The sequence below is a fragment of the Acanthochromis polyacanthus genome, chromosome 16 (assembly GCF_021347895.1).
Source record: "Acanthochromis polyacanthus isolate Apoly-LR-REF ecotype Palm Island chromosome 16, KAUST_Apoly_ChrSc, whole genome shotgun sequence".
Taxonomy (NCBI): Eukaryota; Metazoa; Chordata; class Actinopteri; family Pomacentridae; genus Acanthochromis; species Acanthochromis polyacanthus.
This window is the reverse complement of record NC_067128.1, coordinates 32180520-32202414: the sequence shown is the minus strand read 5'-3', so window position 1 is coordinate 32202414 and position 21895 is coordinate 32180520. Positions and strand designations below refer to the sequence as shown.

Genomic DNA, 21895 nt, shown 5'->3' with positions numbered 1-21895 from the left:
ATAACCCGTTAAATATGACGAGAAATACAGAGAATATTGGACGCGCATCATGAGGTGCATTTCCTTGAAAACGACGGATTCATGGATTATATACCGACTTCAGGACATGTTTTGGACAAAATAGTTTACTGGCTTGTGTCGTCTGGATGTCCAAGGTTGGATTATGGCCGTTTTTTGTGGAATATTTTCATCTGTGTGTAATAATGAACCCGGAAATGTGAGTCGCGCTGTGTACGTTAAAGCCGTGTACAGAGAAAGGATGGATGGATATTCGTTGTTTGTCGGACAAATGTGTTTATATTACCCGCTGTGGTAATCACATCTGAAAGTGGTTTATACCGGCGGATTCATGAGAATCTAAGCTTTCCATCGGCGTATAGTGTTTATATAATCGCATTTGCAGCCGTCGGACATTCTTTAAATTCCTATGCAAATTAGCAGGTGTACCGCCGACGGTACACTGAAGTTTAATGGGTTAAAAATGCTCGACTTTGCAGCGCAAACTATATACTCCCAGTCCCGCTTGACTTCTCGCTCCGTTTTTGCCTCCAGCATAAGCCCCGCCCACAAAAAAACGTCACAATGTTTGTAAACAAATAAAGAGTCTATTGATTTATTTTAAGATCGGCCACCTGATCTCTCATTTTGACCATGAAAACTAACGGGAAAAAAAACCTGAGCTGTAAAAAATCAAATTTTATTTTCTCCAAAAATGAATTGGGGTCTATGGAGAAAAAGCTTCTTGGAGCCAACCCTAGCGGACGGCGTGATATTGCAAGTTTTTGACACTTCCGGGTACTTTGGCAGGAGATTTAACACTGTAAGACCCAAATATTAAAAAAAAAATTAGCAAAAAAAAAAAAACATAATAAATGAAACAAAAAAATGACTTTTTTTTAAATTGGCAGTGTGTATATAAATATATGTACTTAAATATAGAAAAAATGAGCGAAAAATAACCCTTAATATATATATATATGTATATATTTCTATAAAAATGTTTAAAATCTAATAAATATATGAGATCTATTATTTAAAATCATGGATTTTATATATTTATAGTATTTTAAATATTATGTTTTACATTAGATATATTTTATGTTTATACAAATTATTTTTTAAGTTTTAATTATATATGTACTTAAATATAGAAAAAAATTAGCAAAAATAAAATTATATATATATATATGTCAGGGTAGAGACTGCGATTTGGTAGAGTTGGAGTTTCTACCAGTAGAGATTGCGATTGGAGTCTCTACCAGTAGAGATTGTGATTGTAATCTCTACCAGTAGAAACTCCAATCCTACCAGTAGAGATGCAACTTTAAATCTGACCCCTGCCCTGACCCCTGACCCTAACCTTAAAAGTCTAACCTTAGCCCTGACAAATCTCTACTGGTAGGATTGGAGTTTCTACTGGTAGAGATTGCGATTGCAATCTCTGCCAGTAGAAACTCCAATCGCAATCTCTACTGGTAGAAAGTCCAATTCTACTGGTAGAGGTTGCGATCGCAATCTCTACTGGTAGAAACTCCAACTCTACCAAATCGCAGTCTCTACCCTGACATATATATACACATACATGTGTGTGTAATTTTTATGATTTATTTAATTTTGTATTTTGGATCATTTTTTCTATATTTGGGTACACACACACACACACACACACACACACACACACATATATATGCAAAAAATATTAGAAAATTGTAATAAAAAATAAATATTACAGGTTTGACAGGGTTAATCTGGCCTATTGCCCCGGTATGCAAAATTTTTTTAAAAAGTCTGAGATTTACAGAAAAATCAGAAGCAGTCTGATGTCCGACATTCAATGAAATGAATTCCATGTATTTATTTCAAAATCCTCACTTAAGGCATTTATGAGACACTGCATAAAGACACAAACTTGTGGGATGTCGCTTCTAGTCTACGGCTTCCATGTTCCATCGGCAAGTTGGCAACCTGGAAAATATCTCACTTGCATATAAGAATTCATTCACAAAGAGTAAATTGAAATCACAGTTCTTATTTTCCCCATGGCAACTAAATGACACATCACACATCCAAAATAATAATAAAAAAACTCTCTATATTAAAGTATGCACTTCTAGCAGTGTATTACAGCCACATTAGAAAAATAAAACAACCATTACACACTCACATGCTTACTAATAGTGTCATCTTTTTTCAAGTATATATATATATTTATATATATTAAAAAAAAACAACACGAGAATGGGCTAATTTCACAGTAAATAGTAAACAGTAATCAAAACAGAGGTGATTAAACAGCATCCCTCTAAGACTTTCCAGAAAGACTTTAAAAATCACTGATATGTAGCAGTTTGTGGGGCGCTCCTGAATCACAAATAAGAGATGAATCTACTTCTTGCTCCTCAATCTTAATCCTAAACCTGACAAATTGCTGCTGTGTGAGTGTGATTGTGCTTTTTATTTAACCGTACAACCACAATAAGACTTTCCAAATGCTTTCCCGTGGAATTTTAAAGTCTAAAATGCAGCTTTTTTTTTTACCATTTGCCAACATTTTCTTACACCAAATTAGATTTTTATTTGGCAAAAGTGACAACAACACAGGTTTTATTTAGTGAGGACAACACAAATTAATTTACCGATACATTTTGTCAAGTCTAAAACAATTCCAGTACTATTAAATAGCACTTTGATAGTAGTACATACATTAATCTGAAGGCATGCCGTTACCAGAGCTTGAATCCTAAAGCAAACGAAGCAGAACGAGGCCCTTCAGAAGGACCCGTCTTCGCTTAAAGCTGCACCGTGTCGTCCAGGATGAAATGTAAAATTAGTAAATATTCACAAACCAAACGACACTCATGGGAAGACGAGAAAACAGAATCATTCAAGTGGCTTAATTTGAGTTTCTATGCAGAAGAAAGACACACACAGTGCAGCTTTAACAGTCCAGGCAAACATGTGCATCAGTTCCGTGTAATAAGGAGTATTTGGTAGCGTCCTAGAATGAAGATATGTATTGAACTGTGAGAGGGAGATGCTATCATTAGCCTAACATGGTTCAACGTACAGACGGAGACAGACAGCGAACTTACAAGGTAGAGTCCATTTGTCTTGACATAAAAAACACTCTGAACAGACTCACGTAATCCATAAAGGCATCAAAATACTCAGAAACAAGTTTCTCAATGTTGTGCGAGATTCTACAAACAGACAATTAGCAGCCTCAGAAGACGAAAACACTAAAAGACCGACGCACACACTGAGACGATATAAAGGCTCTGTGAAAATCCCCCCCTCCCGAAAATCTAGTTGCTGGTAGCTTAGTTTTGCTGAGTTATAATTTAGACAATCTCAAGTTTGTAGCACGAGTGTATCGTCTGACCGCCCTCCCTTGGCATGTACTGCATATCGACGCCTGCTTCCTTCCTGTGAGTCTGAACCCCGCCCCCCATCCCCTTCCTCCTGTCCTCCGCCTCATCGTTTCCCGTCATGGGAACTTTGACCCAGCCGTCCGTTGCCAGGCCATGCTTCTTCTGGTGCCTCTTGTAGTTGTCCCAGTGGCCGGTCGTGTAGCCGCACTCCTGACATTTGTAGGGTTTCTCCCCGGTGTGCCGCAGCATGTGGCGCTTCAGGTTCATGCTCTGGTTGCAGCTGTAACTGCACACAGCGCACTGGAAGGGTTTGGCGCCCGAGTGCACCCGCTGGTGGCGCTTCAGGTTGGCCAGGTTCCCGCACGCGTAATCGCACAAATGGCACTTGTAAGGTTTCTCGCCCGTGTGCACTCTGTGGTGCCGCTTGAGGTTGTCAAAGTGGGCTGAGGCGTAGTCGCACTGCGGGCACTTGTACGGTTTCTCTCCGCTGTGAGTCTTCATGTGGCGCGCCAAGTGGTTGGGGTAGTGGGTGAGGAAGGGGCAGGCAGCGCAGGTGTACACTTTGTCACTACGCTCGCCGGGGCTGTTGGGCGACGACGACGAGTCTTTAGTCAGCATTTCCAGGGTGCATTTGGCGCAGATCTGCGCTGATGAACCATCCTCGTCTTCCAGCACAATGCCGCACAATCTGCAAGTAAAAGGGAAGAGCGATGGTGGGAGGGTGGGGTTGTCTGCTACGCCCCCTCTGGCCGCCCTGCTGCCGCTGCTGCCCGTCGTCTCCAGCAGCGGTGGAGGATGGTGGCCGGGGGCTGGATTAGAGGCTGGGATTGGTGGTGGCGACGCTCCTTTTAAGCCATCGAAGGCTGACAGGTAGTCGCTGTTCTGGGCTCCCAAGCTTAGGTTGGACGTCGGCCTGGCAACTTCTGAAACTTCACAATAAGAACAGAAAGTGAAATAATATCATCAAAATGGCAAATCAAAGCTACTAAAAGAGTCTTTCATGCATCAACACCGTGTATGAAGACAGTTAAGGGGGTCAGAAGCAGAGTGGTCTGACCCAAAAAAAGGCCCAACTTAATTTTATATAATTTCTGTATTATTTTATGGTCTGGGCTGCTCAGCGGCTTGGAGGTTAGCACTGTCGCCTCACAGCTAGAAGATCTTGGGTTCGTGTTCCGGCCTTCCTGGGATCTTTCGGTGTGGAGTTTGCATGTTCTCCCTGTGCATGCGTGGGTTTTCTCCGGGTACTCCTGCTTCCTCTCACAGTCCAAAAATATGCTGAGGTTAACTGGTGATTCTAAATTGTCCATAGGTATGAATGTGAGCGTGATTGTTTGTCTCTATATGTAGCCCTGTGATAGACTGCTGACCTGTCCAAGTGTCTCCCACCTTCACTTTAAGTCAGCTGAGATAGACTTCAGCCCCCCACGACCCTAATGAGGATTAAACAGTGTGCAGATAATGGACAAATGGATTTTATGGTCTACATTTTAGCTTGTTTTATGGCTCTTAGCTTGTTTTCTCCTGACTCGATCCTTGCTTGCATTGTATCTACTCTCAGATATATGTCTGTTTGGATTAAAGCGTCTGCTAAGTCAGATTATAGAATTGTAGATTTTAGTGACAGACCGGTCTAACCCACAACCCAACTATAGCGTTACAGTGGCGCTTCCAGTGTTAGACCATTCTTGAAAACACATAACTTTTTCTCAAAAACTACAGAAAGTGGGTTAGACCATTCTGCTTCCAAACCCTTTTGGTCTGAATGTGAAATAAGTCTCTTTCTTAACTCTCTGAATGCCAAACAGTTTCATTAACTGTGGGCTCATTTTTAATTTTTTAACGTGAAGTTCTGCACCTCAATGGAAGCAGCACAACCACGGCTAGAAATAGAGAGAACTCCATGCAGTATAACAAAGTTAAAATACTACAAATCATCACAAAAGTAGAAACTAAAACACAAAACTCTGCACCCATTTTTCTCAAAGACTAAAAAAAAAAACGGAAAGAAAGGACACACACCCTTGCCTGAAGCACCAGACCCTTCCTCAGCTGGTCTCTGTCCAGTCACGTGTCTCTTCAGGACGTTTTGGCCAGCGGCATGTCGGGGCGGTGGTGGCTCCTGTCCCGCCCCCGCGTTGGGCACGTGCATGCGCTGGTGCCTCTTGAGGTTGCCGAGTGAACTGCAGGCAAAAGTGCAGCTGTCGCATTTGTAGGGTTTCTCCCCTGTGTGAATGCGCAGGTGTCTCTGCAGGTTCACCAGCTGAGCCGAGGCGTAAGTGCACAGAGGGCAGTTAAAGGGCTTCTCGCCGTTGTGCGTCTTCATGTGACGCTTGACGTGGTTGGCGTAGCGCGAGGAGAAGCCACACAGGTGACACGAGTGCAGTTTGGCTGATTTGTCCTCCGCCTTGTCACCCATCCCGTTCCCCACTCCGTCACAGTCAAGCTGCGGATGGGAACCGGTGCGGATCCCGCCGATGCTTCCAAAAGGGGAACAGAAGTCCGTAGTTTTGGCTTCCCTGGAAGCTTTGCAACACCTAAGGCAGTAAGGACCAACCAGGTCGATGCCCGGTCCTAGAGGTTCGTCACGGAGCTGACCGCAGCCCCGGCAGGACAGGTAGGGAGGAAAACTGGGTTCAGACTGAGACGCTCGGCCCTCGTCTTCCCTCCCGTTGTCGGTCGTGCTACGCGAGTTGTCTGTTTCACTTTCCATACTGAGCTGGCTGTAGGCAGAACTCTCCTCATCACCCAGAGGATACACAGAGAAACCGATCTCAGCAGCTACTTCTGTGAAGGAAACACAACGGAGATGTTTATTATTCAGGGAGTGCACAGGTTTTCAATACCAAGACTGTTCCTCAGTGCGGTACTTCAACCTACAACAATCAGTTGTAAAGTTAACCGGACATCTTTCACCCTTTGATGCACAATGTGGGTCAAGAGATACCTATTTTCCATTGAATATGTGTCACTTTTAACCATGTTGTGCATCAAAGGATTAAGTCTGACATCTCAGTCACTGATTTGTGTTTATTTACAGAACCATTCTGGGTACTGCTCCTTCCTATTTGTCTTGTCTTTTAACAAAGAAATGTGGAAGTCACAATCCCCAATCTATGGATACTCTGCAATTTGTCGTCACTTAAGTATGATCTGAACTGGGAAGAAAGTATTTAGGTTTTCTGCACTTAAAGCTTGGAATAAATTACAATCTAAACTTCAACTTCAAGCCCTTGTCACACTGAATGAGTTTTAAGCTGTGGTGAAATCATTACAGTCTGCCTTCTTTGTGTTCAAGTTTTAATGTTGCAACACTTCCTTCTCTTTCCTTTATCATTCAGTCTGTAACTCTGATTAAACAGGCGCTCTTGTTCAAATCAAGAAATCTTGTGAAAGAGTGCAGGAAAAACAGCAAAGGAAAGTAATCAAAAGCATCAGTCACACTGTAGCATTAAAATAATGAACATTATTTAGCCTCACTGAGTAAAACCGCAGCTATAATGGAATGTGCAGCACATATAAATGAAAATGCAACAAATACATACAAATGAAAGTATAAATGAAGCAAGAAATTGAGGAATAATTCAACAAATTAATGTACTACTGTGCAATATGATTCCATCTCTTATTTTTTACACAAGAAAAGCAGGGATTTTCTGATTGCGAGGTGAAGAGATGAGGAGAACTTTCATTCATTCATTCATTCAACCTTTAAACAGAAGATTTAGGATATGGATAAGGTAGGCACATGCATTAGAAACATGGATAAGAATGGCAATAAAAGTTTAGAGCATTTAAAATTGTAAAAACAAATAAATGGACTAAAACAAGAAGAGCTGGAGTTCAAAGAAGACTGAAACAAAAACCTAAATCTTGCTGGAGAAAACATTAATCCAGCTTTAGACTGTTTTGCAGATTATTACACAGGGTTTTTCCGAGATGAGCAAAAACATCCAACACCTGCAGTGTCATCCAATCACGATTAAAGATGGCAGTGAAGTTATGTGTAGGGGTAAAGAAACAGTAGAGTCACCTGAATCCACGAGTTCAAAACTGAGATATGAAAAAGAACAATAAATCAAACAAAAATTAACTCAAACAAAAGACTTCTATAAAAAGTAATAATAATAAAGGGCATTTTAGGCTTAATCTCACTGAAACTCGACTCGAAACTGTAGAAAACAACCAGCGATACCCGGCAGTGAGGTAACTTTGGGACAGAGAAGCTCTTTTTCTCGGAAAAAAAAAAAGAAAATTTCAGAGAAGCATACTCACATCGCTGTCAGAGAGGTCAAGTTTCATTCTGAGCTGCTGTTATTTGAGATTTTCCGAGGACAAAGAGAGAAAGATGTTTGTTTTTTTCCCCTCCGAGAAGGTGGAAGAAGAAGGAAAGCTTCGGCGTGCAGCCCGTGAAGCAGGAGAAGGAGATGCTGGAGCACAAAGTGAGGAAGGCGAGCAGAGACCGGCCTTTTATCCCGGCCGATGGAAACCCCTGGCGGATGATTACTGAGCCTAATGATAATGATGATGACTGTAATGGTGAGGCTGCTGCTTCTGATGATGATGATAATGATGATGAGGGTAGATGATGATGATGATGATGATGATGATGAGGGGGAAACGATAATGGTGGTGGGGTAGTGGGAGCAGAGGAGGCAGCAGCAGATGATGATGATGATGAATAAATGCCCTCTTATAATGGTGTCCTTGATGGTAATAGTCCTATTTTTATGACCCTTATATAATAATGGCGTCTCAGTTCCTTTCTCTACTTTCCCATTTTTCAGAACACATCGTCTGACGGAGAGCCACGCTGGGAAATACGAGCCGCTCCTTCACTTCCTCCCACTGTTGCATCGAGGAGCTACGAACTGTAGAAACCTGAGACGTGGCCGAGTAACGTTACATCTTTTACACATCTTAAACGACGGTTTTGTCGAGCAAACGTAGCTGAAACTATGAACCAACTGAGTGATCTTCCCATTTCCTTTACTGTATAATCAATACACACATTCTATTGACACTACAGGCCAAACGTTTGGAAGCAACTTCAAGTTTCTGTTCACAAACCAGTGTGACTTCTATGGATTTCTGGATGTATTTACACCATTATGCACCATTTTCCTCCATTTAGCTTTTGGTATACATTGATGTTACCACGCAATTGCTGAATACATGTTAACTAAAGAAAAGAAGGGCTTAGTTTTAGGGCTGAGAAAGTTTACAGGAGTCACAGTTCAGTATAAAAGTAAAAAAGAACAAATCATAGTTTGCATTATTTACTTTAGCTCTTTGGCTTTTGACAGTTTGGATACAAAAATCCAAATAAATATCAACTATGACTTGAAAGAAATAGCTGAAGCAAGACACAAATACCTGATAATCATCATAAAAATCCATTGTAATCAATGACTGTTTATATAATAATCATGTTTATTTAGTTGCCAATGAAACTAAGATCTCCTTCTGTACATATCTGATCTTTCTTCCAAACCTTTGGCCTGTCTTGTAGGTAGGATAAGATTATCATGAAACACCAAACAGAAAGGTGAACAACTGAACTTAGAGACGGTGAAAGAGGAAAACTTAATACAATAATAATAATAATAATAATAATAATAATAATAATAATAATAAGAGATGACCTGACCCACTTCCAGCTAAATGGACAGACTCAGTATCAGATATAAACAACACAGGCTGCTACAGAAAGCTGCTCACACTGAGAGGTATGAAAACATTACTCTTACACTAACCAACTAGAAGCAGCCGCTTGTTATGTTCAGAATAAATTAATTCGTTTTCAGGCACTGCGTGGCCTCGCTGCAAATTATAACTAGGATTTATCGACTCCCAGAGTGTGGACGGGGCTCTGCTGGTGGCTATTTGTTTAATTATTTGTATAAAATCAAAACATAAATTAAGGTAGATGGTCTAAACGCTATTATTTACACTTGTTAGGTTAATTCTCTGCACTCAAAACAACAATCATTGTCTGAAATTTAATAAAAGAAACAAAGATTTTTTCTTGTTATATTGAATGTTTAGGATCTTTTTAGTTTGTCTGCATTTGTTTTCATAACTTTTCTAATAGACATTTCTTTTATTCCGCTTGCAAAAGAGGTTTTCATCATCCGTGAAGCGCGTTAACTAACCGTTTCTAATACTTAAGAAGATGTTATGGCTGGATTCTTTCAAATCTCTACCTAAGGGTTCAGGTTAGCTCACCTGCAGGCGTTTTGTTTAGTTGTTTTTAAAAAGAAAAATCATATCACATGTAAATAGCCAAAATGAGACCATTTACACCAACAAAAAAACTGCAACAACATGGAGCAAACCCAGCAAACCCAGTCACAATGATTTCTTGTTTGACTGGGTTTGCTGGGAAAAACAACCAAATTTAAGCTAAAAATGAGGATATATTTTATGAAAGTCATTATTAAAATTAGCTAAAATATACAGTTACGCTAAAAATATCCCAGAGATTGTGGGACTTTTTGGCTGAACTGCAGGTTGTGTCAAAATAAAAGGTAAACAGCTAAATATCTGTATTACACACGTGGACAAAATTGTTGGTACCCCTCAGTTAAAGAAGGAAAAACCCACAATTCTCACTGAAATCACTTGAAACTCACAAAAGTAACAATAAATAAAAATTTATTGAAAATTAAATAATCAAAAACAGCCATTACTTTTGAATTGTTGATTAACATAATTATTTAAAAAAACAAACTAATGAAACGGGCCTGGACAAAAATGATGGTACCTCTATAAAAGATTGAAAACTATTTGACCAGAGTGACATGATTAACTCAGGTGTGTCATTTAATTGACATCACAGGTGTTTCCAAACTCATAATCAGTCAGTCTGCCTATTTAAAGGGAGACAAGTAGTCACCCTGCTGTTTGGTGAAAAGGTGTGTACCACACTGAACATGGACAACAGAAAGCGAAGGAGAGAATTGTCCCAGGACATCCGAAAAAAAATGATAGACAAACATCTTAAAGGTAAAGGCTATAAGACCATCTCTAAACAGCTTGAAGTTCCTGTGACAACAGTGGCTCATATTATTCAGAAGTTCAAGACCCACGGGACAGTAGCCAACCTCACTGGACGTGGCCGCAAGAGGAAAATTGATGACAAATTGAAGAGACGGATCGTTGGAATTGTATCCAAAGAGCCCAGCGCAACCTCCAAAGAAATTAAAGGTGAACTCCAAGGCCAAGGTACATCAGTGTCAGATCGCACCATTCGTCGTTGTTTGAGCCAAAGTGGACTTCATGGGAGACGACCAAGGAGGACACCACTGCTGAAAAAAACTCATAAAAAAGCCAGACTGGAATTTGCAAAAATGCATGTTGACAAGCCACAAAGCTTCTGGGAGAATGTCCTTTGGACAGATGAGACCAAACTGGAGCTTTTTGGTAAGGCACATCAACTCTATGTTCATAGACTCAAAAACCAAGCATACGAAGAAAAGAACACTGTCCCTACGGTGAAACATGGAGGAGGCTCAGTAATGTTTTGGGGCTGCTTTGCTGCATCTGGCACAGGGTGTCTTGAAAGTGTGCAAGGTACGATGAAATCTGAAGACTATCAAGGCATTCTGGAGAGAAATGTGCTGCCTAGTGTCAGAAAGCTTGGTCTCAGTCGCAGGTCATGGGTCTTCCAACAGGACAACGATCCAAAACACACAGCCAAAAACACCCAAGAATGGCTGAGAGAAAAGCGTTGGACTATTCTAAAGTGGCCTTCTATGAGCCCAGATCTGAATCCCATTGAACATATGTGGAAGGAGCTGAAACATGCCATTTGGAGAAGACACCCATCAAACCTGAGACAACTGGAGCTGTTTGCTCATGAGGAGTGGGCCAAAATACCTGTTGACAGCTGCAGAACGCTCATTGACAAATACAGAAATCGTTTAATTGCAGTGATTGCCTCAAAAGGTTGTGCAACAAAATATTAAGTTATGGGTACCATCATTTTTGTCCAGCCCTATTTCATTAGTTTGTTTTTTTAAATAATTATGTTAATCAACAATTCAAAAGTAATGGCTGATTTTGATTATTTAATTTTCAATAAATTTTTATTTATTGTTACTTTTGTGAGTTTCAAGTGATTTCAGTGAGAATTGTGGGTTTTTCCTTCTTTAACTGAGGGGTACCAACAATTTTGTCCACGTGTGTATGTCCAGTCAATTGGTAACACTAGTGGGAACTTTTTTTTTGTATGATGAAAGAGTCATTCCTTCTTATGATTTACAGCATTAATATTTTAGTAAACAAAATGCACAAAATGAAGTCCCCTCTCTTCCTCAAATCATGCTTGTGGTGTATTATAGAGGTGAAGGACTTGAAAACATGAAAAATGGACCCGTAGGGAATAAAAATGTGACAGAAATGTCCGAAGGTTAAAGAATTCTTCTTGTGTATTGTATTTTATAATCCTTTTGTCTGCTTTTACTTGTTTTTAATTGGATTTTAAAATTAAAGTATTCATAAAATCCAAAGTAACTGCTCATTCTCAGAGCTTTTGTTTAGTTTCTAACTTTTCTTAATGTCTCTGCTATGCGTTGAACACAGGGAGTCTTTTATTTTGTGTCTGTCGCAGGTTACAACTAAATGAAATCAATTAAAAATGCGTCTGAGGGCGTTCTGATTATGAAGTGATTGGATCCTATATCACGTGGGCCTAAAAGCCTTCCAGCAGTGGGTTTGATTCACATCATCCCCAGAACTTTACTGAATGTCGTTGTCTGTCTTAGAAAAATAATCTTTAAAAAAAGCTGAATCTACAAATCAACACATGGTCGTCAGCTTCTGTCCAGCTGCTTCAAATCAGCCTGTTGTTCTTCTTATTTTTGACCGATTCTCTGTTAAAGCAACACTAGTTTTGTTTTGGTTACACTGATCCCAGATGTGTTTTTTGTTACCGTGGCAACCATGGGGTTTCCGCTCTAAATCAACCAGGACTGAAACCTTGACAAACGTGAATTTTAACAAAAACAGGATTACGAACCTGAGAACTTCGCCAGGCCTAGAATCTTGTTGTCATGATCCGGATCACTGAACTCGAGGTCTTGTCCAAGAAGGAAGTCTGTGTCTAAGGGGAGGTTTCCTGGAGCTTCAACGATTACACCATCTTCAGAATCCACTACAGCCACAGAGAATCAAACACTCAGTGACCAGCATCACTTTGTTGTGATTTACAAACATTAATATTCAGTCACAGACGTGCCAAACCAGCAAACCAGCAAAAACCTGATGTACGGTGGATATAAAAAGTCCACATACTGCTGTTAAAACGAGACCAAGATAAATCATTTTCTAACTTTTTCACCTTTAATGTGACCTATAATCTACACAATTCAATTAAAAACCAAACTGAAAACTCTTAGAGGGGTGCGTTAAAAATACAAAACTAAAACAATGTGGCTGCATCAGTGTGCAGAATTAACCAATCACATTCATGTTAACCATTTAAAGTGCCTCTGATTAACCCCAAATGAAGTTCAGCTGTTCTAGTCAGCTTTTCCTGAAATTTTATTTGCCGCATCTTACAGCAAAAGTCATCCATTGGGTCTGTAGAGAGCTTCCAAAGCATCAGAGGGATCTCATGGTTAAAAGGTATCAGTCAAGAGAAGGGTACAAGAGGACTTCCAAGTCATCAGACAGACCACAGAACACAGTGAAGACAGTCTTTATCCAGTGGAGAAAATATGGTGCAGCAATGACATCACCAGGAAATGGATGTCCCTCCAAAATTGATGAAAAGACGAAAAGAAAACTTGTCAGGGAGGCTGACAAGAGGCCAACAGCAATCTCTTGAAATTTCAGGCCAAAGTTTCAGAAGATATGTTTGGCGCAAACATACACTACCATCCAAAAGTTTGGGGTCACTTAAAAATGTTATTATTTTTGAAGGAACAGCAGCTTTTTTCAATGAAGATAACATTAAATGAATCAGAAATACAGTCCAGACATTATTAATGTGGTAAATGACTATTCTAACTGGAAATGTCTGATTTTTAATGGAATATCTCCATAGGGGTACAGAGGAACATTTCCAGCAACCATCACTCCTGTGTTCTAATGCTACATTGTGTTAGCTAATGGTGTTGAAAGGCTCATTGATGGTTAGAAAACCCTTGTGCAGTGATGATAGCACATGAATAAAAACAACATGAAACTATCTGGGTGACCTAAAAATTTAAACGGTAGTGTAACACTACACATCTTCAAGAGAACACTACAGTGAAGCATGGTGGTGGCAGCAATCGTGCTTTGAGGCTGTTTTTCTTCAGCTGGAACCAGTACCTTAGTTAAGGGTTCCAGCTGAAGAAATACCAGTTCCAAATACCAGCCAATTTTGGCACAAAATCTTCAGGATTCTGCTAGAAAGCTGAACATGAAGACAAATTGCAATGACCCAAAGCATACATCCAAATCAACGAAAGAACTAGCCTAGCCGCGCTAGACCCAGGTCTGAAGACACAAGGGTCTGAAGACACAAGGGTCTAGGAACTCTTGACAGGGAGGGAGGTGGGCTAAAAGGTTGTCTTTCAAATCACTCTGCAGCAGTTGGGTAGGTATACAACCAATCAGCGCAATGAATAGGCTGACGTAGTTCCTAGAGCCCCAGAAATCAGAGGATGCGGGAATTCGGTGAAGCCTTATTTATATAGTCAATGGGTGAAGCTCAAGTATATTACAGACATGTTAACAGAAAGATTATTCAGAGTCGGTGCTAATGGAGCTCAACGACTGTTGTTGTTTTTGTTGTACCCTGGCAGAGAATTAAATTCATTGCCGTGGGGTGTCTAGCGCGGCTAGGCTAGTTGTTTCCGGTTGTTTCTGTCAGAATCGTCGCGCCTCTGTCGTCACTTAGTTACGCCCGCCTTCTGACTCTACACTTCATGGTGATTCTTCGGCCAGTTTTAGGCGCATCCAACCTCGAAGCTTACCGAGGGTAACTAGACCCACCCTGGAAGAGAATTAAATTCGTTGCCGTGGGTTGTCTAGCGCAGCTAGGCTACGAAAGAACGGCTTCACCAGAAGAAGATGAAAGTTTTGGAAAGGCCCTGCCAGAGCCCAGACCTGAGTCTGTGAGGTGATCTGAAAAGGACTGCGCAATCTGACAGATTTGAAGCATTTTTACAAAGAAGAGTGTGCAAAAAGACGCTGTAAGAGTACTGTAATAAAATCAAAGGATTTGAGTTTGTCTTTCAATTGACTGGTGAAGGTTATAGGCACATTAAAGGTGGAAAAAGTTCCGAAATGATTTATCTTTACATCACAAAAACCTGGCGTTTTAACAGGGGTGTGTGCACTTTTCATATTCACTGCACCTGCAGTTGTTATGGACGCATCTACTTAACCCTAACCCTAAAAATGTTGACGTCTCTTTATAAATGCAGACAAATTAGTGCAGAGAAACATCTCACTATAAAAATGAAGGTTGGCTGAACAAGGTTTATGTCCATAATAAACCACCTGCCAAGTGGTATAAAGGACATTTCACTGCTGAAATATTAGTTTTTCCGGGTGGTTGATTGTTCCAGTGTTGGGTTTGAGAATTTAAGAAAGCTTCATATTTGACATTTGTTCACATTGGCTATTAAAGTTAGATGAACAAATTTATAATTTGCTGTCCTACAACATTTAATAAACATAAAAATGAGCTGCCGGCAGCTGACAGATGGAGCCCTTTCACTGCAGTTACGGCTAATGACGCCTGAAATTGTACGTTGGTCTCTCGAGCTTGATGGAATCCAAACAGCGATCGCACAGCTGTCACTCTTCACAAAACTACGTTCAGGCCGACTCAAGGACATCGTGCTCAGCAGCCCCAGCATCATGCTTCCATCTACTGGTCATTTAAGTATCTGATATAATGACAGTAATCTGTTAGGGCTGTCTAGGATGTTTATCCTCAAATTAGATTAATGGACGGCTATTAAATCGATGCAAACAAAACACATCTTGTTGCCATATGTTCGTCATATGAATGGAAGTATGAGTCTGGATGTGTCATTGTTGCATGGTAACACTTCGGTGTTTTTATAAACATAATGAGCATTTTCCAGGTTGTGAAGTTATATCAACCATTACTTAAATATTCAAATTTCAAACAACACAAATTTCTGACCTCTTTTAGGCTTTACAGAAAAACTAGGGGCATCGATCTTTCTTTAGCGGCAAATTTTTTTATAATCTCCACAAATCCACGGCCAACAGTTTAAACCCTGCCTGAAGAAGCCATTTATTAACACAGAAGTTATTTTATTATACACTCAGTGGCCACTTTATTAGGTCCACCTTGCTAGTAAAAGGTTGGACCCCCTTTAACCTTCAGAACTGCCTTAATTCTTGGTGTCATACTTTCAACAAGGTGTTAAAAACATTCCTCAGAGATTTTGCTCCATATTGACATGATAGCATCATGCAGTTGCTGCAGATTTGTTGGCTGAACATCCATGATGCCAATCTCCTGTTCCACCACATCCCAAAGGTTCTATTGGGTTGAGATCTGGTGACTGTGGAGGACATTGGAGTACAGAGAACTCATTGTCATGTTCAAGAAACCAGTTTGAGATGATGTGAGCTTTGTGACATGAAATTATCCTGCTGGAAGTATCCATCAGAAGATGGTCCACTGTGGTCATAAAGGGATGGACATGGTTAGCAACAATACTCAGGTAGTCTGTGGAGTTTAAACCATGATCAGTTGGTACCAAGGGGCCCAAAGGAAACCATTACACCACCAGCAGCCTGAACCGTTGATACAAGGCAGGATGGATCCATGTTTTCATGATGTTTACACCAAATTCTGACCATCTGAAGTTGAAATGGAGACTCATTAGACCAGGCAACGTTTTTCCAATCTTCTATTATCCAGTTTTGGTGAACCTGTGCCAACTGTATCCTCAGTTTCCTGTTCTTAGCTGACAGCAGTGACACTCGGTGTGGTCTTCTGCTGCTGTAGTCCTTCTTCTTCAAGGTTGGACGTGTTGTGTGTTCAGAGATGGTATTCTGCATTCCTTGGTTGTAACCAGTGGTTATTTGAGTTCCTGTTGTCTTTCTATCATCTCCAACCAGTCTGCCCATTATCCTCTGATCTCTCACATCAACAAGGCATGTTGGTCCACACAACTGCTGCTCACTGGATATTTTCTCTTTTTGGACCATTCTCTGTAAACCCTAGAGATGGTTGTGTGTGGAAATCTCAGTAGATCAGCAGTTTGTGAAACACTCAGACCAACAGCCATGCTATGTTCAAAGTTAATTAAATCCCCTTTCTTCACCACTCTGATGCTCACTTTAAACTTCAGCAAGTTGTCTTGACCACATCTACATGAATAAATGCATTGAGTTGCAGTCATGTGATTGGCTGATTAGATATTTGTGTTAACAAGCAGTTGAACAGGTGTACCTAATAAAGTGGCCAGTGAGCATATATCAGGCACTAAATGTACTAAATAGAATATTACACATTGAAGAAAAGTAAAAGTTTTCTCTTTAAATGTCTTCAAAAAAAAACTAAACAGTTAAAAACTAAGCAACTGTGCAGATTCACTCTAATAAACACAGAATGTGACTTCAGATGTAACTGCAAGACCAGTTATTACAGTTCTGTTGGTCAGAATGATTTCTGTAGACCACTTCCAGATCTTAAACAACAGCGCCTGGCGTCCAGATGTGAGCAAAGAAACAGAAGACATTTTGTAAACAACCCAGCCGCTGAGGTTTAATCTGTTAGCACAGTGTGTGTTAAAATACAGATGTGAGAAGTAGCTTGAGCCGTTTAGGGACGCAATAATAACCAAAAGGTCTTTGGATACCTACACTTGACTGGCTGTGGATTCTGTTGTTTTTTTCTGGGCATCTTCCAGTCAGCCTCTCTCTTGTTTGTATCGTCGTCTCACAGACTTCCGCAACCATCAGCTCATTGTCATCTGTTTGGAAGATATATGTCAGTGTTTCTACAAACTCAAAACAGAAGACACATTGAGGTTTAACATCAGGCGACAAACGAATAAAACAGGTCAGGTTAAATCTACTGAGGCTGCAACTAACTACTGTATAGATTATTTTTCCATTTATTAGCTTAACCTTTTGGTTTAAAAAATTAAAATGAGAAAAATATATAAAATATTCCGGGAATACCAGGGAAAAAAACCCACACAGAACGATTTAACTTTCATAGACGACTAAGCAACGTGGAGAAAATATCAAACTGTGATTTTTCTGGCAGATTTCAGAGTTTCAGTTAAATATTTTCTGTCTAACAGATCTAAACTGTAACTGTCACACAACAAAGATGGCAAATATTTGTGCAAGTATTGACACAACAGTTTAAACTCAGTGTGACCTGGGTCAGACTCGCTACTTAACATATATTGCAAATGTCAGTTTTTGCAATTTCCTAACTGCATTATTTCAAAATGTAACCTAGATTTTTGTAATCGTTCAGCCCTACGAAGCACAGTATTTTCGGTGTTTTAATTTAAACATACCTTTATTAATAAAATGACAGCTAAAATAGCAAACTGATCAGCAAATATTCATCAAGAGTTCAGTAAATTCTGATTCTGGATTTGGTCAAAGGACTCTTTGAGATGAACGACTGAGTGAAAAACGACTAATGAACAAGGATTGCTTTATCATGCAGACTAAAAACTTTGGACTATTTCCATTTATGGTTAATCTCTCCATTATTTTCTCGATTAATTAATTTGTTGTTTGTTCTATAAAGTGTAAAAAAAAAAAAAAAACACTTGTTCTGTCTACAACCCAAATATTTTGAGTCTACTGTCACAGAAGAGGCCAGAAACAAGAATATAATCAAATTCAACAAGCTGGAATCAGAAAAATGTGACCTTTTTCCCTTAAAAAATGACTCAAACTGATAGTCAGCTTTAATCAGTTTAATCAGTAATCAGGTTTCTCTATTCAAATATTTATTCATGTGAACAAAAAAGTGACGAGTCGGGCTGAAATAATCAAAAGTCAAATGTCATGTTTTGTCCACAATCCAAAGATATTTCTGTTTACTGACATGGAGGAGTAAAAAAAAAAACAGATTTATGAAGCTTGAATCAGTGACATTAGGCTTTCTTTTCATTAAAAAATAACTCAAAGCAGCTGATTGATTACCAGGACAGTTGGCAGTTCATTTAATAGTTAATGATTAATGATTACAGCTCTGATCAAGGTTCTCCTTGAGGTGACCAACAGTGACTGGCGTGTTGCGATCAATGATAATTTAATCAAAATAAATGATGCTACTGCTCACATAGGCAAGCTATTTTCATTGTTGATTAATTTGTGGATTATTTTCTCAAATAATCGATTGATTAATTCGTTGTCTGGCAGCGGAAAATTGTGAAAAACGTTGGTCAATATTTCTCTAAAGTCCTCAAATATTTTGCTTCGTCCACGACCCAAAGATGTTCAGTTTATTGTCATAGAGGAGCAAAGAAAAAACAAACTGTATTCTAATTTAAGAGGCTAGAATAAGTGAATTCAGATTGTCTTTTCAATAAAAAAAAAACTGAAATCTATTAATTGATTATGAGAATAGTTGGTAGGTCATTATTTTCTCAAATGATTGACCCAAAGATGTTCAGTTTATTGTCATAGAGGAGCAAAGAAAAAACAAACAGTATTCTAATTTAAGAGAATTTAGACTTTCTTTTCATTTAAAAAATAATTTAAAAGCAGTTAAGTGATTATCAGAATAGTTGGAAGTCCATTTAGTAGTTGATGATTAACCCTCATGTCATCCTGCAGGTCAAAATTGATTTGTTTTAAAGTTTGAAAATTTGGAAAAAAAAAATATTTTCACTGTGAAACTTCTGATGTCCACATTTTCAACATTTTTGGGAAATCTTTGAACATTTATTGGTGGGAAAAAAATTGTTAAAATTGCTTTTTTAAGAACAATCACATAAAAATCAACCAAAATCCAGTGAAATTCACTGGATTTCGGTTGATTTTTTTTATGTTCTTAAAGAAAATATTAGAAGTTTTACTAATATATATTTACAATCACTTTAGATATTTTTATGATTTTGTTGAAAGATTTTTGCTCATTTTTTGAAAATATTTACAAGAATTTTCTTGCCAAATTTGGGGGATTTTATTTAAAAATAAAACTTTTAAGGGAAAATTTTAAGGAATTATTGGATTTTTCTTCCTGAAGGTTTTGCGAGGTTTTAGAAATTTGAGGAGTTTTTTTTGCTGAATTTTTGAATTTTTTTCAGACAAGGAAACAATATTTTTTGGTTCCTGTAAATGAAGACAACAGGAAGGTTAATCATTGCTGCTCTAATTAAGGTGCTGTTAAGTTCAGTGATGGTTTAATCTAAACAAATGATGGTGTTTCTCATGCAGACAAACATTAAGTAGCTATATCAGCTATTTTATTGCATTACTAGCAGGTTATCTAGCTGTTTCATACCTGTTTTCCTCAGTACTATTACGCTATACATGCTATGAACCCATTAAAGCCAGTAAATCAGTGCCTCACTGCTGTGTATGTGGAAACTGTTATGTCTTAATGAAGCCTTTCTGAGGGTAAAACTGTGTTATTAGCATAAACTAGCAGCTGTTGCACGAATAATAACTCCGACAGGAAGCTAACCTTACAGGACACGTGTGTATTATGTAGAGGTGAACTGTTGTATTTGCACTGTCAACAAAACATCCAGCTGCTTTAGCCACATGCTAACACGTTAGCTCCGGCGTTGATGGGAGAAATCTGGGCAGAAAATTAACCCGAAACGTGCCCTCCTGTAGCCTGCAGCTGCTTAATGTCACCACACGACCACAGATGTCAACAATATCGGAGAAAAGTGACGGTGCGTGGATTTACGAGCGGTTAATCACGACACGTCCCCGTCTGCACGTCATAATGATTGACAGTCTTCAGGGGATGTTAGCCGAAGCTAAACAATGTTAACCTGCGGCTAAATTAGCCGAGCAGCTAATGTCAACTTCACTAGTTAGCCGTCGAGCTAACTCACCCACAAAACGTAAATATTCCTGTCGACTCAGGCGCCTCTTATCGTCGGTGAACACTACACTGGAGGTGAAGTGTTCTTCCTCAAACGACCGACGTCTGGAGATCCGCCATTTCTTCATGAGTTGCGGCGACAAAGAAAGGCAATTAATGGTATTTTTCATAACTTAATTGATTTTCTGATTCGAACGCAAATCTGCAGCGACGACGACAACACCGCCGGTTCGGCTCCTTCACAATAAAAGCGCCACTGAAACAAATTCATCACAAAACCATGCAACCTTAATATGGTAAATTAGATTAGATTTTATGTTTTAATTCGTGCTTTATTTTTAAGCTCTTAACTATTATGTTTAAAATAGATATATAAATATTGATAAGGGTATAGATATACGACCAGAAAATTCTACTCTTGTATCAAATGATTCATTTTTGCCGTGTGTATATATATATATATATATATATATATATATATATATATATATGTACAGATATATTAATTGCACTATTTGATTCTTTATTATCATTGTTGTTTTGGTCTGGGAAAGATGCTCAATACATTTCATTGTGTGTTATACTGTGTATAATTGTGTTTATGACAAATAAAGGTCTTGAACTTGAATGAAATTAAATTCAAATATATATATATATATATATATATATATATATATATATATATATATAAAATAATTGTATTGCCAGTTGAATCATTTTATATGTACCATTTATTCAGTTCAATATTTATGTAAAAGATAGCTTCTGATTTAAAGCCCATTTATTCAAGGTAAATTTGATTTCTGTTAGATCTTTAAAAACAAACAAACAAAAAAAAAACAACAAATATACCCCTATAATGTATAAGGGTAACAATTATGCAAGATAATTGAACTGTGCGTTACTTAACTTTGTATTTTGTGTTTAAGTGGTCTAAAAAGGGATTAAGAAAAAAAGTATTTATTTTTCTACCATATCTTCTGGCTTGATTATAAGACACAAGGTTTAATCATCTCAAATGAGATACCATGTTTTTTGCTTTGTTTTTCCTATATTGCTATTACTTTGTAATAATAAATTTGTGTTTAAAAGAAATAATCTTTCAGCAGCCAACCTATTTATGACATCTCCATCGTCATCACTCTAAAGTGTTTTTTTTTTTTTTTTGCATCTAATCGTGATCCGAGTCTGTATTTCATTGGCATTAGTAAAACTAGCCAAAATACAACCTTACAGCATTTATAGTAGTTTTATTGTGAAAGCCTACTGTTCCTCCAGGATATGCTGCTGGTGCTGCAGGACGAGAGGATTAGCTTGACTCCACTGTAAACATCTTTGCTCCTGAGTCGTTTCCGTTTCCTGAAATGACTTCCGGCCGCTTTGCCGCATTGAATCACGGTAATTGTAGTTTATTCTCGTAGAGACGCTGGAAACATTCATATCTACATGATAACTATGGCTAAAAAGACCAGAGAATGATTTAATTTAACGGACTTCAAAACCG

The 21895-nt window shown here is 38.7% G+C and overlaps 1 protein-coding gene across 4 annotated transcripts; it reads right to left on the bottom strand.

The window, feature by feature from the left end:
* Positions 1-1823: 1823 nt before the first annotated feature.
* On the bottom strand, positions 1824-20618 carry znf513a (zinc finger protein 513a). Of its 4 annotated transcripts, none has more exons than XM_022211821.2 (5): positions 20402-20618; positions 17220-17329; positions 12394-12528; positions 5394-6158; positions 1824-4294 (listed from the first exon to the last, which is right to left on the bottom strand). In XM_022211821.2, the coding sequence occupies exons 2-5, from the start codon at positions 17257-17259 to the stop codon at positions 3342-3344; spliced, it is 1893 nt and encodes a 630-aa protein (XP_022067513.1). In that variant the 5' UTR covers positions 17260-17329; positions 20402-20618; the 3' UTR covers positions 1824-3341. The 4 variants fall into 4 exon arrangements, with proteins under 4 accessions (XP_022067513.1, XP_022067506.1, XP_022067522.1 ...); XM_022211814.2 differs by having other exon boundaries at positions 1824-4300; positions 20402-20617; XM_022211830.2 differs by lacking the exons at positions 12394-12528; positions 20402-20618 and having other exon boundaries at positions 1824-4300; positions 17220-17330.
* Between the last annotated feature and the right edge of the window lie 1277 nt (positions 20619-21895).